Source organism: Protopterus annectens, chromosome 6.part0 (assembly GCF_019279795.1).
Source record: "Protopterus annectens isolate FY-2018-M chromosome 6.part0, PAN1.0, whole genome shotgun sequence".
Taxonomy (NCBI): Eukaryota; Metazoa; Chordata; order Ceratodontiformes; family Protopteridae; genus Protopterus; species Protopterus annectens.
The window spans coordinates 1,357,628,165-1,357,640,527 of record NC_056737.1 but is presented as its reverse complement, the minus strand read 5'-3'; the positions used below and the strand labels follow the sequence as shown (position 1 = coordinate 1,357,640,527).

The window sequence follows — 12,363 nt, the reverse complement described above, 5'->3', positions numbered from 1 at the left end:
ACTACATGAAGAGAGACATGGAAGAGCTCTCGGATCACATTGCCCAGGCAGGTATGACCCTAGCCCTGAGTAGCATCCTGCCTTCGCCCAGAATGATACCACAATATAAGGACAAAATGATGGACTTCAACAATCGGCTAAGCTTCTGGTGTCATTCAAAGGTGATCCAGTATCTGTCTGCCTGGGAAGACATAATCGACAGACCATGATGCTTTGTCAGAGATGGTGTGCACCTGTCTATCCCTGGGATTCAGGTTACTGGCATAGGCTCTTGCCACCCCTATAATGCCTTTTTTAGGTAAAGTTCAAAGGACAATACCACCACCGTAACAGGTATAAGCATGCAAAATCTAAAGGTAATGCTACCCAATGCTAGAAGTCTAAACCTCAAAATGCACTCTCTCGAGGCACTCCTAAAAATGGAGAACATTGATATCTGTGCAGTAACTGAGACCTGGTTCAAGACTCCAGAGAGCACCCCTGCAATACCAGGCTACAACTCTTAGCACACTTTTCGGCCACCAAACCAAAACTGAAAAAAAGGTGGAGGAGTGTCCATATTCACCAAGGATATTCACACCATCAGGCTAGTTGCCCAACACAATGCATCTGAAATTCTCCAGGTGCAACTAACACTAGGTAAGACTGCAATACAAATTGTAGCTTGCTACAGATCCCCCACCATGCCCCAAGATTCTGTCTGCACCTTTCTAAACATACTGGAAAATATTAAGATACAACCAATCAACCTAATACTGGGTGATTTCAACTAACCTGCCATTAACTGGGAAAACTACTTGTGTACCAACACCTTAGACCAACGGTTCTTGGAATTCATAAATTCCAATGCCCTGGATCAACTAAATCCATAGTCCCACCAGGGGCTCCAGTATCCTAGACCTGGTCATTACCAACATGGGAAATTGATGCTCCACACCCTATGGTCACCCCCTCGTTGGTCAGATCAGACCATAAGCTAATCACCCTTAACATCCACATCCCACCCCCACCCTACAGTAAGGAAACCTCCATAAAAACTTCTCCAAAGCCAACTTCATGCTACTCAAGTCAGAAGTGACAAACTTCATGACGCCCATGCAGACAGGAACTGAAAGTTTGACTGCTGAGTCCTACACTAAGTCACTGTATGAACAAATCCACTTATGCCATCCCAAAAAGAACCAAGATGCTCTCCTCCAAAAAAAAAGGAAGCCAATCTGGTGGTCCCCTGCCATAAACAAACTTTACAACAAAAGGAAGAAACTGTTGCAGAAAAGAGGAAAATCCCAGGAGGCAAAAACTCCCTTACCAGCCTCAGTAAGAAGCTGAGATCCCTCATAAAATCCTCCAAAGCTAGTTACAAAAATAAAATTGCCAAAGATTCCAAAAACAACCACAAGGCATTCTATAACTATGTCAAGAATCTAAATGGCAATGCTCAGATCTGCTCTGAGCTACGACAGAATGGCATTAAATATACTGATCCCAAGGATATTGCCAATATCCTGGCAGATTGATTCAGTGCCAACTTCACCCCCCTCTCACCCCCTAAATGGCCCATCTCAACACTGGAAGATTGGCCGTTATTACCGGAATTTGGCACAGAGGTAAAAAACACACTCTCCAAAGCTAAGAATACAGCATCCATGGGACCAGATGACATCTCAGGCTGTGTACTACATGAACTAAAAAATTTACTGGCACCTCACCTAAGTGTCATGTTTAATCATACCCTCACCTCAGGTTTCATTCCCACTGAGTGGCGCACAGCTACAGTTATCACACTCCACAAGGTGGGGGGTCCACCTTGGATCCCGGGAACTACCGCCCCATCAGTCCGACGAGACTGATTTGCAAGGCCATGAAACGTATTATCATGGAACTTATAAACAAAGACATTGGCAACCTTCAAACACTGGACCCCACCCAGTTTGGGTTTGTGATGGGCCGATCTTGTCTCCTGAACCTGACTGACTTCTTCAAATCAGTCTCCAGAGCCGTGGACAAGGGTGAGGTGGTCCACACAGTCTATCTGGACCTCACCAAGGCCTTTGACACCATCTTCCACTCTGGAATCATAGCTAAACTTACTAAGCTGGGCATTAATCCCCATGTCACTCGATAGGTTGCCAACTGGCTTACTGACAAAACCCGCACTGTAAAGGTAGCAGACTCCAAATCCAGCTCCAAACAAGTGACAAGTGGAGTACCTCAGGGTTCAGTCCTGGGACTGCTCTTGTTTGCCATCTACTTCTCTGAAGTACAAGCCAACACTAAGGGACTCAGGCTAACAAAGTTTGCAGATGACTGCAAACTGGGAGCCATTATTGACTCCCCAAATGATGTGGATATTCTACAAAAGGGCCTTACAGAAACAGATGCTTGGTGTCAGACCCATGGGCTCAAGCTCAATGCCAAGAAATGTATAGTTATCCTCTTTGGGAAAAAACATACACCCATGAATTACTACATAGGTGGCAGTACACTAACACCGAATGTGTGATAAGAGATTTAGGGACACAGGTGGATAGTGGTCTCACCTTTGATAACCACATTGCCACAACAGTCAGGAAATCCTATGTGGCACACCTCAACACTAAGAGCTTTTCATCCAGAAAAAAGGAGGTCATTGTCCCACTGTACTCATCCCTCATTAGACCCATTATAGAGTACAATGCCCCATTTGGTATGTACCTCTTCAAGACATCTGCAACAACTGGAAAGGCTGCAGAAATACCTCACTAAAAGAATCACAGGCCTAAAGCAGATGCCCTATGCTGACCACCCTAAAAAACTACAGCTATACTCTCTCACATATAGTCTACTCAGAGCCGATCTCTTCTTAACATACAAGGCCATGTCAAATCCAGAGCTGTTGAACATGCTGCACTTAAAGAAATCCCAATCCTTCAGAGTGACACGCTCCAGGGATCTAAACCTTGTCATCACAATAAACAAAACATGCTGGAGGGATAGGTTCCTGACCCAGAGAGTCCCCAGACTCTGGAACAGACTGCCCATATATGTCAACAGAGTGCCTCTTTGGCCTTCTTCAAAAGGAACCTTGACTGGTTGGAAGAAAAAAAAATCACCCCGGGGATCACATCAGTCACCCTGCTAAATAGGGGTCCAGGGAAGTAAATAATGTGGGAAGAAATAGCCAGAGAATTGTTATGGCTAGGCTTGTATAGGCCCTAGGGCCGATAACCTAGTACCAACCTATTAACCTATGAACACTATAGTGCAGAAGGTAATCTTTCCATTCCACACTATACAGAGATGCCCGTTCTGCATGATCGAAATTTCAAAAGTCGATCATATGGTCTCGGCCATATAGGAATCAGCTTTCTGTAATTTTGATCATGTGTAGGGGACCCAATAATGCACAACAGCTTCATGGTATTTCTTTCTTTGTGAACCAGACTTGCATATCAAGAATGCATTTTTTCAAAAGACAAAGTAACACTACTTCTTTGCCCTGGAGTTTTAACTGCAATAGGGAAATCATGCTCTATAGAGTTTACATAGTGATTGAAGCTGGTATACCCAGGCACTTTTCAAAATGGGTAAGCCAAAAATAAAAGGATTACAATACAACAATCCATCATCTCGTTGGTGTGAGGATGGATAAACTTAGGGTATTTTTAATACTACTACAGGTCTGCATGCATTGTATATTCAGCCTCATATTCCATACCAGAGAGAATTCCTTATCAAAATTTGTAATTTCATACCACAATGCAAAACATACCTTGCATGTAGCAATAGGGAAATGCTGTCATCATAATAGAATTTATTTTATATAACTCACCTTAATCTGTAGTATATCCACAGATGATCTTACTTTTGTTTCAGTCTTATAGGTACTGAGGGTTTTCAAGAAGCCTTTTAAGATACTGTGTCGTACCTAGGAAAGGCAAGCCAAAGTTAGACAATACTCAAAACTGAAAGGGGTCTCAAATGGCAAACTAGCAAATGCAATGCAATGCATGAACCACTCTCTTAGTGAAAATACAAATAAAATATGTTTTTCTCTTTGTAGGCACAGCATTTCTATAACTGTGCATCAGAAATCCAACAACTTAGTTGTAGGTGGTTATAGTTTTATTGCAAATTGCCATGCTCATTCTAAACAATACAACTTTAATAATTTCAGCATTCCTCAAGTGTTCTGAAAGACAGCTATCCAGGAGGAATTAAGCTGGAATATACATAACAAAGGAGTATGTATATCAGGTGGTAGGTATATAGTTGTCAAACTCGCATAGTTGAGAAAAATTGACCGAAAAGTCACGAACAAATTCTCATTTGACAAACTTCATTTCACTGAATCACAAATCATAGAAAACATTCTACACAACGGTACACCATAAAATGTTTTTGCAGGGATGTAAGCCCCCTACTCCCAAAGTGGGGCCCCACTCCCCACATCCCCTTAATTATATATTAACTTTTCAGTCACTCAACCATGGGGGAAACACACCACTCTCAGTGAATTGGTACTGGCATACAAACAAATGTTTATACATTTAGGAGGGTGTAACATGACAGGGGTGACTGTCAATCCATACATCTTCTAGACTCACTGCCAAAGAAATCATATGACACCATCACGTACTGCATATTGCATGTAATATTTTGTTTTGCCACTTGGCTTCACTATATTTAAGAACTTTTTATTTTGTATTTTTGTATTTCTGTCATATATGATTCAGTGAAATGAGGTTTCAGTCAAATTTTAATTTGTTCATGTGAATTTCATTCAGCTGTAGAAAAATACAGAAAAGTCAGTGGTGAAAGATCAAAAATAAATATTTCACTATTTTGCAATCTACAAGAACATAGAAAAGTTATTCAGAAAGATGATATTTACTTTTTGGAGGCAGCTAGAGTGGAGTACAGATGCAGGACTTGACTAAGATGGAATTTCTTAAACTATTTTAAGGACTTTGCATTATACATTTTATGTTCTGCCTTTGTTTTACAGTTTGCCTTCCACAAGTACATTGATTTTGTCAGAAGGTACACAAAGAGTTGAAACTATATTTCTAACTGCATCATGGGGATATGTATAGACAACTCATCCAGGGTAAATAGACCTAACAGAATAAAGTTCATGCCACAAACCATTAAAGAAATGACTACAGATATTCAACTGACATAGATAATAAAGTAATATATACGAAGTAAGAAAACGCATAGGAGACTGGTGTATATAATTCATAGAGAACAGAAAAAGGCAGTGGCGAAGATATATATTCATAAAGATAAAGAAAACATTTTAAAACGCAAGGATAAATGAAATGGGAACAGGAAATCCAGAGAGAAAGATGTACAAGAGATTGGATGAGATAAGAACAAATAGGATAACAGGAGAGTTGAAAGGGAAATGCTAAAAGAAAGAAAAGGAAATAAATGAAGGTAGCCAAGGAGTAAAGGAGATCAATAGAAGAAATATTTTCAGGACATAGAAGTTAAGCAATTAAAACAGGGTATGACATTGACTCCATTCATATGTGTGTGTAAATTTGGACTGGGAAAATTACTAGAATGTAAGGTGATGCTTCTGTGAAAATACAAACTGGCTGTCACTGCAGGCTTTGGAAGAGGGTGATTTGAAGTTTATATAAAACTGACCAATGGTAGATATGTATCTAGGGGAGCAGAAATAGACTAGGAAGAAGTATCACACACACACACACACACACACACACACACACACACACACACACACACACACACACACACACACACACAATTTGTGTTAAAATTAACTGGCTAAAATGATCATTATTAAATATTAACTAGTGGAAACAGCAGCTATTTAAATGGTTCATGCTCAAACTGGATTATGAGGAACATATATATTAATGAGATATCTAGGCTTTTTATTGCTCAGTAAAGAGCAGCAATAAGAAATTGCGTCTTTATTCGTCCACCCCCCTCCATGAAGAGCATTCAGATGGCTTTTTCATCTTAAAGAAAATAATTGCTCCCAATGCTGAATTAGCAAGCAAAAGAAACTGTCAGAAGGAAAGTTTTTTCCCCTCTTGGCAAATTAATTTCATGTCATGAGTATGTCTTCTTTTTCACCCTTTTGAAACTTTGAGCGACAAATGGGTTTTATTGTTTTAGAAATCTAATTTCTAACGGGAGCTTAATTATTCTACATGGGCAGCGTCAGAACAGTTTTACTTTTCCAGATTCACAGATTAATTTGTCATGAGTTACAGCCTTCCAGTCTTCAAGAAGCTTACCTGCTGTAACCACACGTTGATATTTTTTCTCTTTTGTATATGCATATAGTTCCAGTATCTCTCTCTCCAGTCCTCTGTCTCTGTATCTCTCTCTCTTGTCTCCTAAGGAGGTTAATGACTGAATGACTAACAAATGAACTTCTGAAATGTAAGCAAAATCTTATTTCATAATTTTTGAAAACATTATATAGTGTAAATGTTACATTTTTAGTAGTAATATTTATTTTTTAGCATGATGTTCTTTAGTCTGGTGACAGCTTCCCCTGACATTCTTTCCAGGTATTGACTTTTAAATAGAACTGGATCACACAAAACCTTATAGACCAGGTCAAATTGATCTCTAAGTAACTCAAAGAGAAAACAGACTATAATGACCTGTACAAAGAAGTAGAATATAATAATAATGTTATCCTATACTACCTTATACTACACCATACAATGGTATTTTATTCATACTTCCTTGGTACACATGTAGGATTTGCACAATTCATGTTCTACTTACTGTTTGCATTCATCCTCAATTTTTCTTATATTTTGTCTTTTTTTTTTTTTTTTTGCACCAAGGCTAAACCTGAAAATGGTCCATTGTGACCAGTGTTCTAATATGGTTAACACATTGTAATGAATCAATGAACCAATGTGAACTAATGTAATTTGAAAACAATTGGACTCAAGTTAATGTATAAAGGCAGCTCAATGAAGTCATTTTTTGAACATCCAATGACTGGAAAGAAAGGACAAATCCATCTTTACTGTGATAGATGCTACATGTGGTCCCTAAGGTTGAAATCTATATTAAAAACAAGTTTCATCTGGAACAAAATGGACTTGACAATATTTATTTTATCCAACTGTCGCACAGCATCAACAACAATACGCAGCTTAATATCACACACACAAACATATATAGTATATATATATATTTATGTGTGTGTGTGTCTATTATATATATATATATATATATATATATATATATATATATATATATATATATATATATATATATAGAGAGAGAGAGAGGGTCACAACACAGGGGTAAATCAACCCACTGGACTTCCTGCAAATTTTCTGTGAGTGATTGCTTTCACTTTCAACTTCCAGCATGCCCTGCGGCATATAAAAGTCTTTGCTAGTGTTTAGTGCATCTTTTCTGCCTCTGTTGCTTTCTCTTTACTTATTTGGGTTTGGTGGTGTGCTAAAACACTACTACTGGAATTATATGTAAAATCAGTGGAAAGGCTCCAATTGCGACTATTAAAATACAAAGGTACTGTACTTGCCTTTGGCTATAAAATGTAGATATTGACCTCACAGCAGCATACTCTCTTTTTATTAATCTAAGAGATATCCGGTGAATAACTTGTACATGCTTGGTTGTGTGTTTTTAACTGTGAAGTACTACTGTTATACTTTATACATGCTTGGTCGTGTGTTTTTAACTGTGAAGTACTTCTGCTATATTTTATACATGCTTGGTCGTGTATTTTTTAACTGTGAAGTACTACTGTTATACTTTATTCATGCTTGGTTGTGTGTTTTTAACTGTGAAGTACTACTGTTATACTTTATTCATGCTTGGTTGTGTGTTTTTAACTGTGAAGTACTACTGTTATACTTTATACATGCTTGGTCGTGTGTTTTTAACTGTGAAGTACTACTGCTATATTTTATACATGCTTGGTCGTGTGTTTTTAACTGTGAAGTACTACTGTTATACTTTAAAGCAGATGTATAACCTGTACATGCTTGGTCGTGTGTTTTTAACTGTGAAGTACTACTGTTATACTTTATACATGCTTGGTCATGTGTTTTTAACTGTGAAGTACTACTGCTATACTTTATTCATGCTTGGTCGTGTGTTTTTAACTATGAAGTACTACTGTTATACTTTATTCATGCTTGGTCGTGTGTTTTTAAATGTGAAGTACTACTGTTATACTTTATACATGCTTGGTCGTGTGTTTTTAACTGTGAAGTACTTCTGCTATATTTTATACATGCTTGGTCGTGTATTTTTTAACTGTGAAGTACTACTGTTATACTTTAAAGCAGATGTATAACCTGTACATGCTTGGTCGTGTGTTTTTAACTGTGAAGTACTACTGCTATATTTTATACATGCTTGGTCGTGTGTTTTTAACTGTGAAGTACTACTGTTATACTTTAAAGCAGATGAATAAACTGTACATGCTTGGTCATGTGTACTGTACATGCTTGGTCGTGTGTTTTTAACTGTGAAGTACTACTGTTATACTTTAAAGCAGATGTATAACCTGTACATGCTTGGTCGTGTGTTTTTAACTGTGAAGTACTACTGTTATACTTTATACATGCTTGGTCATGTGTTTTTAACTGTGAAGTACTACTGCTATACTTTATTCATGCTTGGTCGTGTGTTTTTAACTGTGAAGTACTACTGTTATACTTTATACATGCTTGGTCGTGTGTTTTTAACTGTGAAGTACTACTGTTATACTTTATTCATGCTTGGTCGTGTGTTTTTAACTGTGAAGTACTACTGTTATACTTTATTCATGCTTGGTCGTGTGTTTTTAACTGTGAAGTACTACTGTTATACTTTATTCATGCTTGGTCGTGTGTTTTTAAATGTGAAGTACTACTGTTATACTTTATTCATGCTTGGTCGTGTGTTTTTAACTGTGAAGTACTACTGTTATACTTTATTCATGCTTGGTCGTGTGTTTTTAACTGTGAAGTACTACTGTTATACTTTAAAGCAGATGTATAACCTGTACATGCTTGGTCATGTGTTTTTAACTGTGAAGTACTACTGTTATACTTTATACATGCTTGTTTGTGTGTTTTTAACTGTGAATTACTACTGTTATATTTTATACATGCTTGGTCGTGTGTTTTTAACTGTGAAGTACTACTGTTATGCTTTATACATGCTTGGTCGTGTGTTTTTAACTGTGAAGTACTACTGTTATGCTTTATACATGCTTGGTCGTGTGTTTTTAACTGTGAATTACTACTGTTATACTTTATTCATGCTTGGTTGTGTGTTTTTAACTGTGAAGTACTACTGTTATACTTTATTCATGCTTGGTCGTGTGTTTTTAACTGTGAAGTACTACTGTTATACTTTATTCATGCTTGGTCGTGTGTTTTTAACTGTGAAGTACTACTGTTATGCTTTATACATGCTTGGTCGTGTGTTTTTAACTGTGAAGTACTACTGTTATGCTTTATACATGCTTGGTCGTGTGTTTTTAACTGTGAATTACTACTGTTATTAAACTTTAAAGCAGATGTATAACCTGTACATGCTTGGTTGTGAGTTTTTTTTAACTGTGAAGTACTACTGTTATTCTTTACAGTTAAAAATACATGGCCAAGCATATATAAAGTATAACAGTAGTACTTCACAGTTAAAAACACACGGCCAAGCATGAATAAAGTATAACAGTAGTACTTCACAGTTAAAAACACACGACCAAGCATGTACATCCACTAAACAGCCCAACAGCAGTAAGTAGTATCCACAAGGATAACACCATCTGAATCCAAAAAATAAACCATTATTGTCAATGACTCCAAAAAAATTATCGGACTGCTACTTAACAGAACAGCATCATTGTACAAGTACTTTATAAAGTGTGCACATACATATTCGCTTACTTATTCTCCTTACCTTGTTCTATTCAACAGTTTGCAACAATAAATCCAACAATTTACCAAAAAAGATTTGCAGGTCTCTGTGCCTTATTCTCTGAAGAAAATATTCTACACTTATAAGTAATCCATGTTGCAGAACAGCAGAAGTTCAAACAAACATTTCCCAGGTGTCCATCTTTCATTTTCTGTGGCACGACAGCAGTGTGATCAACTTTACAGTTCGTAGTTTCACTTCTTCTCCACGTTGATTTACCTTACCAAATGTAAGGACAAACTAAGTCATACCCATTGAAAACATCAAATTCCACCTTAACACAACTCCCACTATTCGTTTTTAGGCAAACAAACGTATTACCGCAACAGCAAAAATCTGGTTGCAATAATACGCAAGTACCGTATAACCTGTACTTGCTTGGTCGTGTGTTTTTAACTGTGAAGTACTACTGTTATTATACTTTAAAGCAGATGTATCTCTTGCCAGAAGCAACATCATACTTGATATCCTTCTAGTTGTACAGTCTTAATTGTTTGCCTAAAACGGATTCAAAGAGTAGTTATTTGGGAAACTAACCTTGCAGCCAGCCAAGCAGTAATTTACTACTGCTCCATTTGGAGAAAGCACCATCATACTTGATATCCTTCTAGTTGTACAGTCTTAATTGTTTGCCTAAAACGGATTCACAGAGTAGTTATTTGGGAAACTAACCTTGCAGCCAGCCAAGCAGTAATTTACTACTGCTCCATTTGGAGAATGGTGTTACTAAATGTTTGATGCAGTTTTATGCTTTACTTCTCAGAATACCCAATTGTGTGTAGTGTTTATCTCAGAACTTTTGCTATCATTTCTAGCCCTAAAATGCGTTAAATTGCATATTGAGATAATGAACCTCATGGTCACTTTTTTTTTTTTTTTTATTAACTATCTGATGTAATGGGTGTTGTTTACTAGAATATTCTGCTAGTTATAGTTATTGTACACCTCATTGTTACTTTTATAACCATTATCATCTGCTTACCTTTCACTGCATCCTAAGCCCTCGTTATATTTCTATACACTGTCTGCAAAACCCAGGCAAGTCGTACCTCTCATATCTAATCCCCTTTCATTCTCCCCTTTTTTCCTAGGTTGTAATAGCAACTAAATCTTCAGTGTGCAATTCATCCTGCCCAGCCCAAAGTGACTGAAATCTCCTCAACTCAGCCAATATCAGACTACAAGTACTACAACTACTAATGTACATCTATAATTTCTCTCACCACTGTAATTAACTTTGTGAGGCTGCAAGCACACCACTGAGCATAAGCCCCATCCTTCTTTCCCTTTTCCATTCTTCATAGGCCATTTTGAGCTACTATTCTATCCCACCAGCACTTTTTTTTTTTAAATTCTAACCACCTGACTTCTCCAGATTTTTTCCCTACCTATATCTAGCCTAATAATAAGCCCTATTTATCTATTTTTTACCCCATCTAAAATGCAATAGTAAATTCCCTCTGCCACTACTCACGGCACACTGTTTCTAATCCCGCCTATCATGAGGATCTAATCTAACACGCTCCGTTCACCCTCACTTTGCTCTGGCTCCCACTGCTCCCCTTCCCCATCCCAAACCCCACCCATCCCCAGTGCACCTAAGCTTATTCTAAATAATCCCCTCCCACCAATTAACCTTAAATAATATACATCTACCTCTGCCACTCCTCTATACAATTCTACCTAAATAGCTCATCCAATCCCACCTTCCCTGACCCTTTTTCCTCCTTTTCTGAACAACCCTCACTATTCCACTGCAAATATTACACAACTACCTCAAACTATCTCAAAAAAACTTCTCTTAATAAACACATTCTTCAGACTTACCTTAGACTTCATATTAATTTTATCTAATTCAAGTCTCTTCCCTATTCCCTTTGAGCAGCTTGCTATTATACCTATTAACTTGTATCTATACCTTTTCTCTCTCCACCCTCACCCATTCCATCTATTACACTACCTTCCTGCATCTACTATTATTTCTCTTCTGTCATGTACTCATGTGGTATCCTCACATCTCCTTTCCGACTCCTCTGTACACTCCTCCTCTTCTTACAATACACAACTCTGAATCCCACTTCACTACCCTCCAAGCCCTAAAAAAATCACATCTCCATTAACAACTTCTTCTTTCAGCTGCTACCGTCAGGGGTCGCCATAGCAGATCAACTATTTCCATTTCTTCCAGTCCTCTGCATCTTGCTCTGTCACACCAACCACCTGCATGTCCTCTCACCACATCCATAAACCTTATCTTAGGCCTTCCTCTTTTTCTGTTACCTGGCAGCTTCATCCTTAGCATATTTTTCAATATACTCTGCCATCCCTCCTCAGCACATGTCCAAACCAACGTAATCTTGCACCTCTGGCTTAGTCTCAAAACCTTCCAACCTGGGCTGACCCTCTAATATACTTATTCCTAATCCTGTCAAT

The 12,363-nt window shown here is 37.8% G+C and overlaps 1 protein-coding gene across 1 annotated transcript in view; it reads right to left on the bottom strand.

Annotated features, from left to right (window-relative positions):
* Positions 1 to 12,363, bottom strand: part of LOC122803979 (CD63 antigen-like) — a 407,707-nt gene that overhangs the window by 118,237 nt on the left and 277,107 nt on the right. The window contains exon 4 of the mRNA XM_044073658.1: positions 3,812 to 3,907. Coding sequence (XP_043929593.1) covers positions 3,812 to 3,907 — 96 coding nt within the window. The remainder of the gene's footprint in view (positions 1 to 3,811; positions 3,908 to 12,363) is intronic.